Here is a 20,192-nt window from a genome sequence, read left to right as displayed (position 1 = left end):
TCATCTCAGGGTACATTTAAGTGAACTCTTTCAAAATTATTCAAAATTAAAAGAAATCAGATGCCACACTATTGCTCCTTAAAAAGAACCACAACAAAACTACATCATAAAGCAGGAAAAAAAAAAACCACTCTCTTTTAGTTTGCATTTATATACACAAATTCATCTTAAAAAATAAAAATGCACCTTCACTCCAAAGTTGGCAAAATTTTTCATTGTTACTACAGCAGACATAATTTATGCAAATATTTTACTAAAACATTTATTCTTCGAAAAACAAGTACAAGCAGCAGTCCAAGTTTGTTTTTTTTTTTTTTAAACAGGAATTATTATGTAAAAAAGGGAATGAAATAAATTCCAGTGCTACAGTAACTGAAAAAAAAAAAACCAAAAAAAAAAAACAACAACAGAGATGAGCTGAAGAGCAACTTAAGTTGTTGCCGCGTTCACTATTTACTTCTGAACTCTCTTCCTGGTTGCTGCGCTTTTCTTGGTTTTTGGTGACACCATTTTTCGTGTTCTGGTAGCTACTGCTTCTGTAATTCAATAAAAAAAAGAAAAAAGAGAAGATCATCTGTAAAATAACAGGAATGAATCATAATAAATTACGTTGCTGCATTTTAAGAGGATGGATCAACTCAAACTACTCGTTTGGTTTTGATTTATGAGAGGATGGAAAAAGAAAACAGGAATTTAACAATTTCTGGGAACCAACATTATCCTGAAAGCAACACATCATACACTTCAGTTTTTCAAACCAATTACATACAGGTTAGCAAATTTAGAAGCCCACCTTCAGCAAAAGATGAAGAATCATTCAAATCCCAAATCCCTCCTTTCTCCCTATGTGCTAAATCACAGTTGAGATGCGTCGCAGTGTTGAGTCATTTTTGGTGCTCTCTGGATCTTGTGCTAAGCTGATCAAGCTGTTTAACCTGGTAAAAACTTTTTTGGGGTCTCCATACTCTGAAAGCTTAACGAGTTGCAGCAGCTTAGATTGCTCTGAACTAAGAGTATACACGAGAAAGGCACAGAGGTAGGAAAGAACAAGACTTGTTTGGCAGCGTTGAGCTGTTAAGTCAGCTCAGCTATCAGTGCAATTTAGTCTTCAAATTTAAATCTGTCATGGTTTTATGATTTTTGTATTTGGTCATCATAACATCACGCGGAGCACTGAGAGTTAAAGAGTTAACAGACTGTCAATAGTTCTGGGTAGCTGGCCCTCAGAAGAGAAGAACTACATCTCCCAGAAGTCCTTCAATGTTTATTTCCATTTTCTGTTTAGAGGGAAAGATAAAATTGCTTGCAAGTTATGAAAGTCCTCTTCTTTTATTGCTCCTCTCTGCATGCATGCGCTCTTGCTGTCTCACCTTCAGCATTAGACTAAGGCCTTCAGCTTTGGAGACTCTCTCATTTTATTTATTAGCCTCAATTCCAATTATATTGTATTATATCGTGTAATTCTGCATTCCAACATCGTATTTACTAAATTAACTTTCTTCCTCAGATCACTGCTGTTTGGTTTTCAAGCCCACCTCCCGCCCCTTTTAACTTTTTTCCCCCCCACTCCCCTTTCCCAGGGCACAGGTCTCTCTGCACCTCAGAAAAAAACCTGACAGTTCTGATGCTGGTTTCTTGTCATTGAAGAGAGTAGCTTTATCAGTGAAAGACCTACTCTGGCAAAACAACATACACCCTCCAATCACAACTGCTATTTAAAAATCAAATCTATTTTGGTAAAATACTTACAAATATTGGAGTAACTGAAAGCTATGTAAACAGGTATCAAATTAAAATAGCAACTCAACTACGTAAAACATTCCTTTTCTGAGATATATCACATCATATTCTCAAGTATTAGTTCATATTTTTCAAAGTTAAAAGATTTCAGCAACTACAAGTGTAAATTCTAGCAAGCAACAGAAATTCCCAAGTTTTTAAACTGAGTAGCTTCAGTGGCATGTAGGCTAAATTATTGGAACAGGTTGCCCAGTGATGTGGTGAAGTGTCCCATCCCTGGACACTTTCAAGGCCATACCTGGATCAGGACCTGGGCAATCTGATCTAGCTGTGGATGTCCTTGATCACTACAGGGGAATTGGACTGGATGACCTTTAAAGGTTCCTTCCAACTCTAAGGATTCTATGATAAGAGCTTGCCCATTTTTAATTGCTCTCGCAACACCAAAAAGGAGAAGATAACAGCCACCCTGCCTCTGATTTTTCCTTTAGTTTTATTGCATTAATGCATTAATCTCAAAGCTTTTCTAAATAAACATGCTCGTGGAGAATCTCCAAAAGGTTCATAACAAAACAAAAAACAATCCTTGTCAAGGTCCTTTTATTCATAATTTCAAGTTTAAATAACAGCAATATTGGATTAAACTATCTGATTAACTTACGTTAAACATAAAACATCTTTAGCTTCGAAGTTCGCAGCTATTTCAGACTATCTGAAGATCTGTACCAAGAAGCCCACCTGCTTTTTCAAAATTAGTTGGTCCAGTAACACATATTGCCTCCCCACAAATTTTCCATCCACTGTTTACAAATATAGAAACAGTCCCGTGTGGGCAGCACCAAATGAGGATGCAAACAAAGCTATTACAACTGAAAGAGAGGGTTCTTATAAAGTAGATTAAACTGAATTAGGTTCAAACAGCAATTTAAATGAGGAAGAATTATATAGGCAAAAAATAAACCAGATGGTGTCACTACACAACTTGTTTTGAGACTGCAACAAAGTTCAGTAGTGGCATAAAGAGTCCCACAGGCTCTAGAGGAATTATTAGATATGTTTACTATGGTATCTGATCCTCTCTGCATAAACAGTATTACACAAAAGAAATCCAGCAGCACTGTATGAAGTTTTGGGTTCTGCTCTTCAAGAAAGCAGAAAAATGAGAAAAATGGGGGGAGAAAGTGTGGTAATCATGGACTCAGCAAAAAATAAAATGAACTGAACAGAGGGAAATAAAAGGAGATGTGAAAGTGCAGCCTTCAGTATTTATCAATTGCGCAAAGCAATGCTGCAAAAAAAATGAGCCATTTTCACGTCCATGGTGAATATGATGACTTATAAGCTTAAAATGTCAAGAGGAAAAATTCATATTAAATACTGAAATTATCAAAAGATAATACTGCTTCTCACAAAGCCATTTGCAGTAGTAAGGATTGTTAAGTGTCAGACGAGGCATTGACCAAGACTGTTTCAGAATGTTCACCCTTGAAGTTTTAAAAGAAAATTTTTGTATGCATCAGTATTAACACAGTTGTATGTAAATAACTTGTTTTTAGACTGGTGTATGGAACAGATCATCTTTTGATGATGTTTTCCAGTTCTACATGAAGTATGAGAAATAAAATAACACGAGTCCAAAAATGATATTTCTATGAACGACAGTGAGAGATTCCGATAGTGAAATCACAGCTCCTAAGCAGAAATCTGTTACAATGTAGGTATCAAAAGAGACTGAGGACTACATCATAGGTAGAATATTTTAGCACACAACCACATACAAATTTTAGACTCCAAGAAAATACCTGGTAAGTGAAAAATATATAGAAGCATGCATGCTGCCAGTTAGCAGCTCATCACTTGCATATGCTGAATTTACACTGAAACAAGACAGAGTCCATGCAAGTTTCTGTATAATGGTTCCAGAAAAATACAGTCTATACAAGCTCTTGTAGTGATCATCGTTAAACAGTATAGCTATCACCTTCTGCCCTCAAAAGAAGCACAAGCAATTGAGCACACTGATCAGACATAAGGTTTCCTTTTTTTTTTGCCCCCCCTTTTCCTTTGAAAAGGAGAAATAAGGAAGCATGTAGTCCTCTGACATGCCCTTTCCCAACTCCTTCACAGAACTCTGCATAGCTAATAAAGACCTGTAGAGTAAATCTTCTGAAACAAGAATTTTTTGGTACTTGGAAGACTACTGAAGTGATTGCAAGAGGAACTAGAAGTTTTACTTAGTTGGCTTGTTCCCTCGTAGCATTTTTTTTTTGTCTAACAACAACAACAACGAAATTGAAACACTTCAGCAAAAGAAATAGACCAGAAGAACTGAAAGACGGGCTTGAATTCCAGTAAATATGAAAACACCAGGGGAGAAAAGAGAGAAGGAAGAAGGGTGTCAGAGCTGTAGGATGTAGTTTGAATTTCAGTACTCTGTTATGAGTCATGTTGCTCAATGATGTTTGCTATAATAAATGAAATCAATTCATTTTCGTAGGAAAATATGGAAACGCATAAGGACACAAGAACATATAATTTCACTACTTTTATGCCTACTTGTTTCCTAAAGATATCACTGACTCCGGGCACTCTGAAAAAAAAGTAATATAAAATTGCTCCAGATAAAACTGAAAGACTTATTTACTCCTATTTGCTGAAGGGCTCCAAAACATAACTGTACAAACTTACATAAAACAGTAGTCACATGTAGCACATGTTTAAAAACAGCCTTCCTCTTCACCATACAGCAGTTTGCAGGAGAAATAAAATTTAGGTTAAACAAGTACCTTAAACCTTGAAAAGGAGACTGTTTCCTGTATGACTCTGGGTCACTAAATGGTTTTTTTTCTGTCTTTTCTGGAGAAAAAATTTACTTCCAGGATTTGTATCTGAGTTTAAATTGCAACATGTGTTCAAAACACTGCGCAGCATCTTCAGGTCCCAGAACAAGAAAAAAGCAAACATCTCTTAAACTCTTAAATGAGATAGCTATACACATTTTCTTCAGATTTTTTTCAACGCTTTTAAAACACTTTACATTTAATGCAGCAAATGAAAGAAAGTTCCGTGAGACACAATAGGGGACATTAATGTATTTTATATTATAAAGGTGTTTATAGTCTTAGGAGTCTGGAGAGACTGCACAGAAATAAGCTTAAGATAAGAAAGAAACTGTGCCAAGCAGACAGGAATATACAGGAGTATTCCTTATTTTACATATAGGAAATTGAAAATAGGCACTTATTATGACGAGCATGATAGTAAAAGTGAAAGGAGAGAAGAACAACAGATAATCAGAACTACTGTAAAGAATAGGTTTTTGCTGAAAATGCTTATACTAAGGTGTAAGATTAAGGGGTAGAAACCTAACAGGAATGTGTGCTTAGGTGTGAAGTACAAAGATAAGTAACAAGTAGTGCCACAGACAAGCTCAAAAAAATCCTATTATTTGCTTACTCCTAAAACTTGATGACAAGACCAACAATCCCTTAAATATAAAATGGAATCCAAGTACAGATTTAATCTAACATTAAGTAAGCAATCTTGCTGGAATAAAGAAAAGATTTCTAAGACAAAAACTGAGATTCTGGTTTATGCAAAGCTATGGAGCGTAAATAAACACAAAGCTAAGTATCTATTAATTAAGAATTGCTACTAAACCCTCACATGGATTTTTTTTTGTTGTTGTCGTTTTGTTTTTTTAATACACTGCAAGAGTAGCTGAAGACTCCAGCTAAGGCCTTACAATGTTAGATGTTGTGTAGCAATATAGCCATGCACAATTCCTACCTCTGGCAGTGCTACTTATTAAAAAATCCCATTTAAAAAGTACTTTCCATTTCAGGCCTACTTTAAAATTGCACTCTATTTCACTCTACTCCAATTAATAAAATCCAAAATTATTTTAAAAATAATAAAAAAAGGAAATGAAAGGTATTGTATAAAAAAATATATATATCTATTTGATACAATCCAATCTTTATCACACCCAAGATTAAAACTCCCAGAGATAGTAGCTTTGAACTCTACAGGCTGCTTTGAACCTAGGACTGCTTACAGATTCTCGTAAAACTCTTTATTTATGCCACTTTCACAGAAGTTTTCTATAGCAGCTGCCTAATCCACACACACTGACTTTAAAAAAAAAAGAAAAACATACTAGAACTATTAATATTATGCAATACACCCCTGCAGAAGCGTTGGTGGATACATTGCATGGCAAAATTTGCTTTTTTGCTCTAACAGCATTATTACTTATAGGTTTGCATATTTTATATCATACATGAAAGTAGCTAACACACAAAAAAAACTACAGCAGAATGTAAAAAAAGCTCTTCTCTTAAACTGAAGTCATGTCTTATTTTTACTGGTGGAAAGAGATCAACTAATAGATTAATTTATTATCATCCATAGTATCTTGAAATTCTGGCTTTCAGGAAAGGATATGGAAGGATATGAGTTCTCGTTACAGAAAAGAAAGAATAAACTGATTCCAATATGCTAATTTTAACTTTTTTAAAAAACAATTTTCATTATTCATTTAAATAAACACAGCTCGCTTCTTGAGGCCTTTCTGAAATTCAGTTGCTGAAGAGTCTAACGCTCCTGCTTGACAGTTTCAGACAGCAGACATATTAAGCGAGATGGCGCTTACTGTACTTATCTGAAGTGACCACTCTTACAGCGAGAGCCAAAAGGAACAGATGAAAAAAACCAATTTTTTCTGCTCTTTCCTATTCCTCCACCAAGCTTGAGGCTCTCTGATCACAGCACCAGGAGATTACTGGCAGAATCCCTTACAGACCTCTGAGCACCGTGGTGCACTCAAACTGCTGCACAAGCTGGATTGGGACCTTTTGGGACTGGATTAGACAACTAAGGTTTTCTAAGTAGCTGGATGCAGATAGCATTAATTAGCTAAACAGAAAAAAGCTGCATGACTCTTCTTGCTACTCTTAAGTCCAAATACTCAGGAAACATTTGAACACCTTAGGAGTAACCCCTTTTATGAGTAATGCCATAATACACATACCTACCACACGTTAGAAACCAGTCAAACAGTATTAAAAAAATTTTTGAATGTTCTTGCATGACTAAACTTTAATTTCTAAGAATGCATCAAGAACTTACCCATGTTAATGGATAGTAAACTTTAAGGTATCTTTAGTCACAAGACTAAACACATAAGAGAAACAAGTCCACATCAGAGTAAAATTAGTCCGATTAGGAAATACAGTTCTAAACATTTCTGTACTCAGCTATTTTCAATCTGACAAAAGCATCAGAGTTCTAGGATTATGAAACAGTCGCCTTTTCTTTCAATACAGATTTATGAATCACTTTTAAAGTGAGTTTTTAATGCCAAATTTGAAGAGAACAAAATGAGTAAGTGCATGCGTATCTTTTTCATCAGAAATCACCCCACCCCTGCTTAGTATTCATTAATTTGAGTAGCACAAAAACGTGAAACTAGAACCATTTCACCTATAAGGCTACCAAGAGAAGGTATAAACATAAATTTACGTCCATCACTTGTTTTACTACAGGATGCTAAAACTACCCATCCCCTCCCAAATAACTTCAATTAGTCTGAAAAATCTTAGCACTTATATAGTTGATGAGATTTGGATTGCAATTTCTGAAGCCTTTTTTCATTTCAATCTATGAAAATCTCAATCCACAATCACAGGGGAGTTTAAAGATAAAGTCAACATATACTACCACACTTCAAAAGTGTATGTTCTGCTCACATGCACCAAATCACAAGTAGCAAGTAGTCAACAGAATTTAAACTAAAAAATTGTTTCAAGGCCTTCAATAAAATGTTAAAGCAAACAATTAAAGTCAGCATCATGTCAAATTACTATTTCCTTCAAAGAAAGTATAATCTAGCTAATTAACATTATTTCAGCCTCTGACAGACTAGAAAGTTCTTAATAAATTGAGATCAACAATTCAAAAGGCATTCAAGTAAGAGAAATAATCAGAGATTTTAATGATTGCTGTTCCATAATGTGAACAGCTGAAAATGAACAGAGCAGTGTCACCTTCTGGAACAACACTAGCTTAATTACTTGTACTTTGTACCACACTGAGTAAATACACTGGAGTAATTCCATAACTTAACGATATCACTGCTTCTGAAATGTTTTATTTTTCCATTCTGCCATATACCTTCATCAATTGTTTTTTTTAAATATGGAGATTTGTTTTGAGGTAGAGTCTATTACAATCACTTCATTTTTAGAGTACTAGAATGATTTTTTGACTTACTGGAAGAAGCACGCTTCTTTTTTTCTGGACTTCCTGCATCTTCCATTTCTGCTTCACTGCTCTCATTGGCTGCAGCTGCTGCCTTTCTTTTTTTCTGTAAATGAAGTGGCAATTGAACTCAGAAAGTACCAGACACATTATCCTCACAAGATATTCTACAATTTTAACCATAATTTCCTCCTATAGTTCAAGCTATCAGTTGTAGAGGACACCTATTCATTTATCAATGTAAGAATACTAGTACTAAGCAACAAACAGTTTAAAAGTTCAGTTCTCCTGTTTACAAATCACATCAGTTGGAATTTTCATGTATGAAAACGTAAGATTTTATGATCAAAATCTATTTTATTTACATTGGCTAAATGGTTACAAATGGATTCATCTGAAAAAGCATCTCGAAGAACACAGAAAAACATTTTACCCCAAGTTTACGTTAATGGCTTTTCCTTAAGCAATTATACATCACTAAATTCAAGTTTATCTGGATTCTGGCTTCTGAAAGCTTGCTTTGCACAGCTTAAAAGTTGATAACATCTGCTAACAGTATGTTATTATTTTTACCTAATAGCAATGATAAGTTCTATTCCGAAGAGAAGCACAACTCTACTCAACGTACCTTATCTTAAAATTCCCAAATTGATAGTAACCTTATTATCTGTGTAGTACAATTAATCTTATTTTAGCAAACTATTTGTAAGGTAGTTACGAAAATATTTCATTCAAAACCTGTATCATTTCTGCAAAGGATTAGCTGCTCTATATTTGTAGCAGAGATTTAACAACAGTTGAGGAACACTAGAAGAGTTTACTTATTTTTTCCCCCCAAACTGTGTAAGACTATAGCTTTACTAATACAGCTTCTTAAGTGGTTACAACTTCACGTGGCTCCTGAGAGAAGGGGAGAGTGCATTACATCTTTCCTTTCCAAAGTGTTGCTTCATGATTACCATCTAAACCCTGCTGGGCTGAACAGATTGGTTCGATAATTACATACAATAACTGCAGTGGGCAGGTAACCCTCAGCTGGCACAGGGCAGCTCCCCTGTGAGAACTTCCATATGCAAACTGCACTGATGGAGTGCATTAGGTACATCTTTCCTGCCGGTGCACAGGCCTGATTACCGCCAGCCAAGACTCCAAGGTTAGCATGTCAGCAGATTTGTGATGCATTAGGCAGGAATAAACACAGACACTTTTGTTCATTCTGACCAAAATTAAGGAAGACTATTTCAGTGCTGCACTGCTTTTATGTGAGAGATAATACATTCCTCGCAATTGTACTAGAAAACATTTTAAATGCTCATCAGAAAAACGGATATCCAATATATGCCACACAAAAGCAAAATACATTTATCTTGTTTCCAAGCTTATTTAATAAAAATGGTTTCTTAATCTTGATGCAGGTGAATTACATAGTAATAGAAATCAGGCTGCATTCATCTGACAATAGCTACACCTGTGTATCTGAGGCCCATCATTAAATTAAAAACCACATTTACCAGTTGGTTCCCAGTATTTTCCAGCAACTCTTTGGTACCAAACAAAAGTAACATGCAGTCCCTGCCCTGAATAATTTAGTATAGAGTTCCAGATATTTTGTTCAATACACAGGATTGCAAGTTTTCTTTCAGCCAGAACTGTCACAAAATACCACACACACAAACCAACATGCATGTATTTTAAAGAAATGAGAAAAAAATAAAAATCCACCAGCAGAACTGTGGACTGTGTTTCATTTACTTAAGCATCTGGGAAAACTTGAGTCATTAGAGTCATGATACTGAAAACAAAATGTTAACCTTTAACATAGCAGGCATCTGTGCATTTTAGCCAGATACCAGTGCCGGAGAAAGAGATTCCACACTTATATGCAATGAACAATGCACATCATGGCTCAATTACTTATGTAACCTGAATACACAAGAGAATCCTACATCCTAACAATTAGACTGAAGCTAGAAATTCTCATCTAGTTAGGAAATACCAAAGTTTCAGAACACCAAATGACACTTTCAAGACAGTATTACAGTAGATTGCCCTAAAGGAATTGAAGAGTAGGTGTTTGAAGACTTAGCAGAACTGAATGATCAGTACAGCCAAAACATCACAAACACTCCACGCTATACAGGTCAACATCTTTTCAAAAGTGGAAGCCAGACTCCATTTTTCTTTTCCAAATTAGACTTCAATCACGCCAAAAGAAATTCAGAATGTGGTGAAAGATACTGGCTTTCTGAGGCAAGATGCTACTAATCAATGGTAAATTATCTTTACAGAAAGCAGCTTCTAACAGTTTGGATCACAGAGAGTGCTCATCTTTCAAAAAGTCATCAAGCTAAGCTTCTTGTCACTGTGAAAAAACCAAATATTTTTAATTAATATATTATGTTCTTCCTTTTTCCCTCTGTCTACCTAATTGTTCAGCAATTCTGTAGTTCAGATCTCTGTCAACTAGCACAGATTTTTTTTGTGAGGGAAAGGTGGGGAGTGGGGGAAAGTACAGAAAGAGGTGCAAGTGCAAAAACTAACCAATGCTAGCACAAAAGAACCCATGGAGAACTATTACTGTACACTTTGGTCTTGACTGATATTGGTTACAGAAATAAGACTTGGGTAGTTTTATTCCAATGGAAACATTCACCAGCCATCTCTGCTTGACAAGGATATTAAAGATCACAGATGTTGGCTCTGCAGCAAGCCAACTTATTCAGCAAATAACCCAGTCAACCATTAAACAGGTTTGGTGGTTTTTTTTTTTGTTTGCTTGCTTTTCCAAAACACTCAAGTCATGTTGATCCACAAACAAAAAAGAATTTATGCTAATAAATTCTTCTTTTGGACAAATCTTTACACTTAATTCCACAGAAAATGAGACCAAAGCCACAGAAGTTCAGTCAGAGGAAACTGGGCAGCTCACTGGGCAAAAACAAAGAAAGAAAATCTGGAGACACATCCTTAGAAAACCAAGAACCAACAACATTTTCTTCCCCAATCACAACAGTAAACAGGCAGAAATTTTGTATTTAGGTCGCTCCAAAGGTAATGCCTCCTATTTATTTTCATGGAAACTACAGGTGCACAGAGCACAATAACACTACTTGATAGAGCAAATTCTTGGCTACAAAGCACTATTTTTCAACATAGTCACCAACATTAGCTGATTCGTGTAGATGAGCTGATTGAGATGCTCTTCATATCATGGTGTAAAAGCTGCATAGCCATCCAGAATGCAGCTTGGCTTCCATGTCACTGCCACCACTGTTGAAATTACCAACCACTGCCTCATTGCTCTCAAAGCTCTCACAGTTTGGTCTCCAGAAATGTTCAGCAAGTATCAGTGAATGTCAATGGATTCCATTTTTTCTGCATGAAGGAATTCAATTCCACACTTTTGCTTCATACTTCAACGTCAGACTCCATTTTGTCAGACTGCCACTCTGCTGCCATCTGTCACATGGCAACAACAAAACGTAATGGAATACTGGTGGGAAGGTTCAACCTGTACTACCATACCACCACCATCTCCCTCTGGAGTCATGGGCCAATATAATAAAATAGGAGGCATTACTTTCACAGCAGCTCTCTTAATTCTCAACTCGCTGGTTCATGCTAAAGAAACCAATGAACTCTGCTTTTTAAGATATGTAGTTAGGTAATAAATACAGTTTGAAATAGAGGATATTTATTATCAGTTTGAAGTAGAGGATATTTATTATTCAACTGCTTGCTCTTTTTTTATTGTTATTAAAAATCATTTTATATCTTATGCAAGTCGTATTCTAAAAAGCTTTTACACTGCATTCAAATTTAAGTCCAAGTATGGAGTTTGAAGGCTTCTTAAATGCGAGAAACAAAATACTACCAGGCTACCATTATAATTTGGGTTTATAAATAACATTACATCATTGTGACTTCAATATGTAAGCATCAGTAGCAAGGGGCATAAGAAACTGTATTTAAAACATTGAACATCCTTTGGAAAGGAAGCTACTATCATGAACTTCAACAAGTGCACACGGTGCTGCATCCTGGTCAGAGTAATCCTAGCCACGAGTACAGACTGAGTGATGAATAAACTGAGAGCAGCCTTGAGGAAAAGGACTTGGGGGTTCCAGTGGAAGAAAAACTAACTAACAGCACACATCTGCAGGCTGGAAAGCCACATGTATCCTGGGCTACAACCAAAAAAAAAAAAAAAAAAACAACCAAAAAAAAACAAAAAAAAACCAGAAGGTGTGGCAGGTCAAGGGAAGTGATTATCATCCTCTGCCATTTTTTGACCCCACTTGGAGCAATACATTCAGCTCTTGGGCCTCCATCTCAAAAAGAACGCAGAGCTGTGGAGCAGGCCCAGAAGAGGGCTCGGACGATGACTAGAAGTCTGGAGCACATCTCCTATGAACAGATGTGAAAGAGCTTTGATTTTTTTTTTTTTTTTTTTTTTTTAGCCTGAAGAAGGCTGCAGAGAGACCTTAATGCAGCCTTTAAACAGCTTGTTCTGAAAGTAATGCCTCCTATTTATTTCCACTGAAACTACAAACATACAGAGAGCACAATTAATTTGTGCTCTCTGTATAATAACACTATTTGATAGAGCAAGTTCTCAGCTACATACCATCGTTGCCAATGCACTGAAGCCAATATTCAGCTCCGTACAGAGTTCTCTGGCTGTAATCCCCAGATTTGAGTGGATGAGCTGATTGAGACGCTGTTCATTTCTTGGTGTGACAGCTGTGCATGGCCGTCCGGAACGTGGCTTGTCTTTCAGGTCATTGTCACCACTGCTGAAACACACCACCCACCGCCTCACTGTACTCACATCCACTGTTTGGTCTCCATAAACGTTCAGCAAGCGTTGATGAATGTCAATAGGTGCAATTTTTTCCGCATGAAGGAATTCAATTATGCACCGTTGCTTCATACGTGCTTCCATGACAAATGCCATTATGTCAGACTGCCCCTCTGCTGCCATCTGTCACACGGCAACAAAATGTAACGGAATACTGGTGGGAAAGTTCAACCTCTACCGTCAAACCACCAACATCCGCCCCTAATGTCATGGGCCAACACAATAACATAGGAGGCATTACTTTCAGAGCAGCCCTCATACTTAAGGGGGCTTATGAGAATAATGGAGAAACTTTTTAGAATGGCATGCAGTGATATCAGTAATGATTTTAAACTCAAAGAGAGTAGATTTACTACGAGGCACTGGAACAGATTTAACAGAGAAGAGGTGTTCAAGATCAGGGCAACCTGGTATAGCGGAAGTTATCCTTGTCCATTATCTAATATGAAAGTACACCTACAAACATCATTCTGGATTAATTTTTCACAATAATTAGTGTAGTTAAGTCAGAGAATTGAGTATAACTCGAATAAACATTTCACTACTCGCTTATTTCCTACTTGATGCAGTAATGACACCTACTTCCAATATAACTAGTTTTTCCATTTAGCTCATAAGATGCATTAAAAATTGTCAAATTCTTAAGAAAACAAAAACCTTTTGTACAGGGTTCGTTTGCACGTCTCCATTTTCTGACAAGCCAAAGTCAAGTACTCCATCATCTTTTTGTCCAATGGACTTGAGTCCTTGCAGAAGTATTTCTCGGAAATGTGGATACACAGGTTTCTCCTCATAGCTCAGTTGCTTCACCTTTTCCATATATTTCCTTATTTCATCTAGAGAAATGGTACTTCTGGTTAATTTCTGTATGTTTCTGTATTTCTACCATGAAGTATGAGAAGTTACACATGCATTAGTTATGCTGCTTACTTGAAGTTGCTTTTATAAACTCATTATGACTTTATTACAACACATTTTAGAAAAAAATTAAGCTCTGTAATTTAAAATAGCTCCTCTTACCTGGTTTATTTTTCCCAGGAAAGCATTTGTCCATCAACTCTGAAATGTTATCTCTACATCTGAAAAACGAAATTATTCAAAACTATTATTTCTTTCAAGTTTCAAAACTTACAGCGTACTGACACTCTTTATGATGCTCCACTGTCAGAGACGGGAAACACTACTAGATAAATCTTTGGTCTGACTTAGTATAGCCGTTTTCAGGAGTGCAGGCCTGAGAACCTAATGAGTGCCACAAAGGCTACCAGAAATATGGCAAGTTTTTGTTCACAAGTTTCAATTTTTACAAAAGTCAGCAAGTAGAAGACTGCTGTAAAAGCGCTGTTCCACTTCAAAATCTCACATACCAGTGCCTTTATTTCTTCTTGCTGAAGGACTATTTCTCTAGCTACATTATTCAGAGCAGATTCTGGGCCAAAGCAATAATGAAAAGGGGGGCAGAACTGCTGCGGAAGACAAAAATAAACATCGCTAACATTGATGGAAGAAGAAGTGTGAAAATTGGGGAAGAAAGCCAAGTAACAAATACTTCTTTATAGGACAGAAACTGCTGTGCTGGGTCAACCTTCTTTATATGAGAAGTTTGAGTGGAAGATTAGTGGGGAAAGTGAAAAACTATTGAAAAGAGTGAGGGAGAAAGGCAAAAAAAAAAAAAACAAAAAAAAAAAAAAACCAAAAAAAAAAAACACCACTTAGTAGTCCTGTAACTGGAGTGATGCTCAAAGATGTCAAAGATCCATTTTTAGGTCTCATTTCTGCCACTGACTTCAATGTATGATGCTGTTAAGGCTACTCATATGTCATGCTTCAGTTCTCTTTTTCTAAAGCATAATTAATGGTCACCTGCATACTGATAAGAGTGCTTTATGCTATTACCAGGGTTGTATTCTAAAGCAACAGTACTGGGGGATAAGTAAGCATCTTGCTTGCAAAATACAACAGCATAACAGTACAAATAAACAGCATAACAGTACAAATAAAATTTTACAATAAATCAAGGATGCATTGTATGCAGCAAAAAGAAGTTGAGGCATATACAAAACAGCACACTGACCAAAAGGGAATATTCCAAAAGCACAAAACATTTCTACACTAAAATATTTTGATTTCTATTTCAAAAAGGGGGGGAGAAGGGGGGAAGCAGTTTCTCACCTGATCTTTGAGTCTCTGACAAAATTTGGATCTTTCAAATTATCCTCCCATGGTAGATGGCCACTAAGCCAATGAACCATACAGTAACCTAAGATCTCCAGATCCCCACGTCTCGATGGTGCTAAATAGATACACATAGATTAAAAAAGATCTGTAATCTGTAAAGGTAGCTAAAAAAGAAATGAAAAATCATGCAGAGTTGAACGAGTTAAAATTCGTATATGCATTAAGACAATAGAAAGCCACTGCTAACAGTGTAATGCTACTGAATCTGTTATTTATTTTAAGTGTGCAAAAGTAAGAAAGGAAAAAAAAAAAACCACTGCTTCTGCATCTGGAAGGATTCATTTTCAAGTCCTTTATCAACCTCCTTCTTCTACTGAAGGATATGACATGCTGCAGTTATCCCAATTTGGGAAGCTTTTTAAGTACTCAGATTGTGGAAAAAAAATTGAACAAGCTACTGAAGTGACTGACTTCCTGTTCAAAACAGTTTTTACTTCTCTCTCTATAATAGTGCTGAAATACTTTAAGCGGCCTGAAAACCAAATATAGAACAGAAAGATACTGGATTCTTAAGTCTCATCAAAACAAAAACACCTCATATACTGGATACAAATTACACTTTAAAAGGATAAATAAGCAATTCAGGATTAACTGTTCTGTGCTTGAAATTGAACATGGACAAAATGACTTGAGGTAATTTTCAAAATCTGACATTTTTGCAAGACATATTTTGATGCTAATTAAAAAATAAGAATGAAGAAAATAAAATTGATATCCACTAGAAATAAACAAGATATATTCACACAAATGTTTCAATAGTCAACATTTTTTAAATTCTTGTCTTCTGATTTTCAATGATTATAGGCACAATTATTAATATCCATAATAAAAGAGCTTTGTTAAAACATCATCTAAAATTTAATCTGTGAAGAATACTGTGCATCTCTATCAAATACGAAGGAACAATGCTCACACTCATAAAGGATTTCTCTCCTGAAAACAGGAACGGTTTGTCTATCAAGATCTCATAACCACTATTCCATTTCTTCCTAGTTAATAAAAAGCAGTACACTAAATATCTTAACTGACCTCATAAATTAAGGGAATCTGTTTAAGAAAGCTGCTCTTAAAACTACAGAAAACTACCTTCAAAACAAATGTCAGTAAGCTTAGCAAAAGGCGTATGTTCATATAGCCCACAGAGAATTTTTAATAGCTCCAGAAACCTGGTCATTTAAAAACAACACAGCAAAGTCTTACGTATTTCTTTTTAAAAGGATGCACAAGCGTTTATCACTGAGAAGAAAGTTTTATATCCTTACCCACACCCTTGTGTGCATCTATACTGGTGTACTCAATAGTGCCGTCATGACACCTTTTAGGATCTTCCTTATATGCTTTGTGAACTCCTTCAGGACAGTAGCGGTAGGCAAGCCCATAATCCACCAAATACACCTAGTAATTTCCACAAAGAATTCCAAGGTTAAAGAATTATAAATACAAAAATATGCAAATAATAAATTAAATCCCAACTATTCTCAGTTCTTAAGAAGACTGAAGAATTATCTCTTTGTTCATTTAAGTGATCCTCATTTTGTTGAGATCACTACACGTGATTTTAAACAATGCCAAGTTCTTTTTTTCCTACTGAAGTTTGATCTGAAGAGCATTTCTTGCCAATGACAGCAAAACAGTCAGTTATAACCAACAAGTTTCATTTCATTTCAAACAAACAAAAAAACTCTACCAAATCTCAGTGTTCAGAGTTATTCTGCCTCTCTCACTTACTGTCCTACCTCCTTTTAAGTCAGTTGACCCTATTTAAACAATACTGACTACTATATACCTCTCACATTATCCCTCACTGACATCAGTGACTTTAGGAGAACTGATATCATTTTATTTATTACCTGAGTTAAAATTTGGGCAAGAAACACTCAACTCTGAAATTCTAATACACATTTTTTGAATAGTGAAGAAAGTTACAAACGCAGGAAAATGAGATTTCTGTAAATCAAGTGGAACAATCGACACTTTAAAGACCAATTTTTCCAACTAACAGAGCACTTATCTGATGGATTTCTTGAACAAAGGAACAAAGTAACAATGCAGACAGGCAAACATAATTTACTGGTGTGCTATATAATTTTAAGCTTCCACCTGCAAATACCTATTTGAGAGTCAAATTTTTTTTTTTTTAATCTTGAGAGCTTCTCTAGATTATTATTTAGGGCAAATAGTCAATTTGATAACTGTCCAGCAAACTGCATTAAAAAATCGTAGAATATTAACTAGGTATAAATGTCAAGCAGAAATAATGTTACTACATACATTCTTAAAAATGAGCTTCTGCTAGATTTCACCGGTTCAAAGCACTTCCACGTGTTGTCAAACAAAAGGTTTAAAACATGAGGAATAAAATGCATCAGAAATACCTGACTAGGGTTCTTGTAACTCTGAAGAAGGTTTGAAGCCTTGATGTCTCCATGCACATATTCATGCTCATGGATGTATTCCAGGATATCAAGCTAACAAAACAAAAAGTAATATAAATGCAGTACCCAGCTCCACCCAGCAGAGGACCTGTACTCAGCACAAAAATGTGATTTAACTGAACGAGCTACACAAGGAAGCCAGATTGTTAAAAAAAAAAAAAAAAAGAAATTTTAACTTACTATTCTCAAGCCTAATTGAAGTACAGTTTTATGAGCAAATCGCTTTGCATTCTCTTCATACACCTTCTGAAGATCTCTTCCAAAACGATCCATTATCATAAAGCGATAGCTAAGTGCAAGGAAAAAAAACAGAAAAGTTAATAAGTTGTTCTTTGTAAAGTATTTTATCTATGTGTTAATTGTACAAATGACTGAATGAAAACATCTCAGAAGATAAGCTGCAAGTTCAAAGAAAGCACATTTACAGGCAATACATCTTTTTATTTCTTTTATACAGTGATATATACTACTAGCTTTTCTGCATGAGCTAATCACGTCTGCCCACTTAAAAGAACAGTGTCTGTTCTTATGCCCAGCTGGTTACACGATACCATACTCAGACAGGAAAATATTGCAATTCACCATAGGTAAAACCAAGCACCAAGTACTTACAAAAACAATTTTTTTTTTTGCTTTCTAAATGACCAAGTGATTTAACATTGTTACTTTAAAGAGTTAGTTTCTTAGAATCTATTACCACCTTTCTTTTGGCCTACCACGAAAAATAAGTCTCTTTTGCCAAAGATGCACTAACATTACTCACTACAGCCAAAGTGGTTAATGTAAGAGCTCACAGTCACAAAAGAGCTTTACATACTCAACTGTGAATATAATCAAAAAATTGCTCCAAAAAGACATTATTATATTTACTTTTGTCTTCCAAAATTCAGTAATTTTTACATAAGATAAAGCCTAACATACTGCCAGAGATAAAACTTCATGGCATAGCAATAAAAGGAAAGTTCACTAGGAAGCCAGGTTTTATAAAGAGGCAGATCATTCAATACCAAATAATAAATACTCGTTGTGAGAAAGAATGCTAAAAACTATTCCTGAAGAATTTTAGTCATAATAATCATGGATATACAAAATAAAATTTTATTTTAATTCACATATGAACAGCTTCTAATTCACATACACATATATGTAGCCTTACTGTTTCCAGCAATATTTGAGACAAATGAAAACTAAGATATACTCTATACTGTTTCTTATTCATTTGTGTATCTATTCATCCATTCCTTACACATACCCTGTCATGAATTTTTATTTTGGAAGTGAACAATACTAAGATAAGTGAAAAATACATCTTAAACCAAATCAGGTTAAAACAGATGGTGGGTGTTGATAAAATAAATCCTCGTATACGCCAACAAAAGATATAGTCACCTGTTTCCACTTTTTTCATGCAAGCCAGAACCCCAATATCTTGGCACACCTAAATATTTCAGTTTATGGGACTTAGTCCACTTCTGAACTGAAAATACAAATAAAAGTAAGTTCATGAATTTGCATCAGAAGAGTTTACACAGAAGGAGGGTACTCATCACTTACAGTTTCTGTATACATGTGAGCTGCTTATTTTATGGAAACTACTGTGCCAGTTGTACTGGAAAATGAACGATGCATCATTTATAGGGACAGAGATACAACTAAGGTTTCGATTTAGACAATGCCATTGATACCATTATAAAGAATGCATTACCAGACCCTCTAGTTCTACTATATGCATTTACTATATGCCTGGAGATTGTATACCTATGTGTTTTTAATCATTTAAAAATAATTTTGAAAATTATCTAAAAGGATTGTTTTAAAGATCAACATTACTCCTGTACAGTCCATTTTCCTAAGTGCTTGTTGTTCATTAAAAACATTTTAATAGACTGCTTACTTTCATCTGGCTTAGCAGCTCGCATGTAGAACTTTAACTCAGTAAAAAGAGGTCCATTCTGGCTGGGTTCCTTTAAGACAATTTAAAATTAGTTAAAAACTGCTGTAATTATTAGGCATTAGCACTAAGAGCTAGAAAAAAAAACAAACAAAAAAAAACCTATCTTCGCCCTCTAAAAGCATATTAATATTGAATTCAATAGAATGATTTTTTTAATAAAGATTGGCTCTAGAAAGTTATTTCTATTATAAATTACTTAACAGTAAAGGTATCAAAATTCTTTCCTATAACAAGGAAGAATAAAAAAATAACAACTGAAACATATAGAAATATTACCAGCAATTGGCAGTAACAGTTTAGGAAAAGACATTAAGCAACATTTATCATCTCAGATTTCCCAAATTAAAGTCAGATTGCCACAGATGCAATAGTTCTTAGTGAGCTTAAATAACACCTGAAATGACTGGGAAGAAAAACCTCAACAAAAGTTAAATTCTTGCTGAACATGAGGTATTTTGTGCCTTTCGTACCTTAGGTGATGAAGGTAAAAGTCACGTAAGATTTCATGAGTTCTCTCTAAATGAAGATCTACACTTATTTTGATTTTAGCTTAAATGCAAGGTAGACCCTTATGCAATGAACTTCAGTTTAATCTTCTTTGGACAGGCTATAGTAGCTAAATATTACATGTGAAGTGCAAGTGCAAAACTGGTCTGAAAACACCAAAGCTTTGAAATACTTCAAGAACTGCAGGTATCTAAGT

The 20,192-nt window shown here is 35.3% G+C and overlaps 1 protein-coding gene across 4 annotated transcripts in view; it reads right to left on the bottom strand.

The window, feature by feature from the left end:
• Positions 1 to 375: 375 nt before the first annotated feature.
• Positions 376 to 20,192, bottom strand: part of VRK1 (VRK serine/threonine kinase 1) — a 31,434-nt gene continuing 11,617 nt past the window's right edge. Inside the window, exons 5-14 of one of the 4 annotated variants that reach the window (XM_048949000.1) lie at positions 19,430 to 19,499; positions 18,925 to 19,012; positions 17,716 to 17,824; positions 17,476 to 17,568; positions 16,363 to 16,495; positions 15,035 to 15,155; positions 13,883 to 13,941; positions 13,520 to 13,698; positions 8,014 to 8,107; positions 376 to 536 (exon numbers count right to left, since the gene is read on the bottom strand). In XM_048949000.1, coding sequence (XP_048804957.1) covers positions 454 to 536; positions 8,014 to 8,107; positions 13,520 to 13,698; positions 13,883 to 13,941; positions 15,035 to 15,155; positions 16,363 to 16,495; positions 17,476 to 17,568; positions 17,716 to 17,824; positions 18,925 to 19,012; positions 19,430 to 19,499 — 1,029 coding nt within the window. In that variant the 3' untranslated portion in view covers positions 376 to 453. Of the gene's footprint in view, positions 537 to 8,013; positions 8,108 to 12,475; positions 12,986 to 13,519; positions 13,699 to 13,882; positions 13,942 to 15,034; positions 15,156 to 16,362; positions 16,496 to 17,475; positions 17,569 to 17,715; positions 17,825 to 18,924; positions 19,013 to 19,429; positions 19,500 to 20,192 lie in introns of those variants that run through there. The other 3 variants (XM_048949001.1, XM_048948998.1, XM_048948999.1) reach the window with 3 other exon arrangements.

Source organism: Lagopus muta, chromosome 6, assembly GCF_023343835.1.
Source record: "Lagopus muta isolate bLagMut1 chromosome 6, bLagMut1 primary, whole genome shotgun sequence".
In the NCBI taxonomy this organism is placed as follows: Eukaryota; Metazoa; Chordata; class Aves; order Galliformes; family Phasianidae; genus Lagopus; species Lagopus muta.
This window is presented reverse-complemented; position numbering and strand designations above follow the sequence as displayed.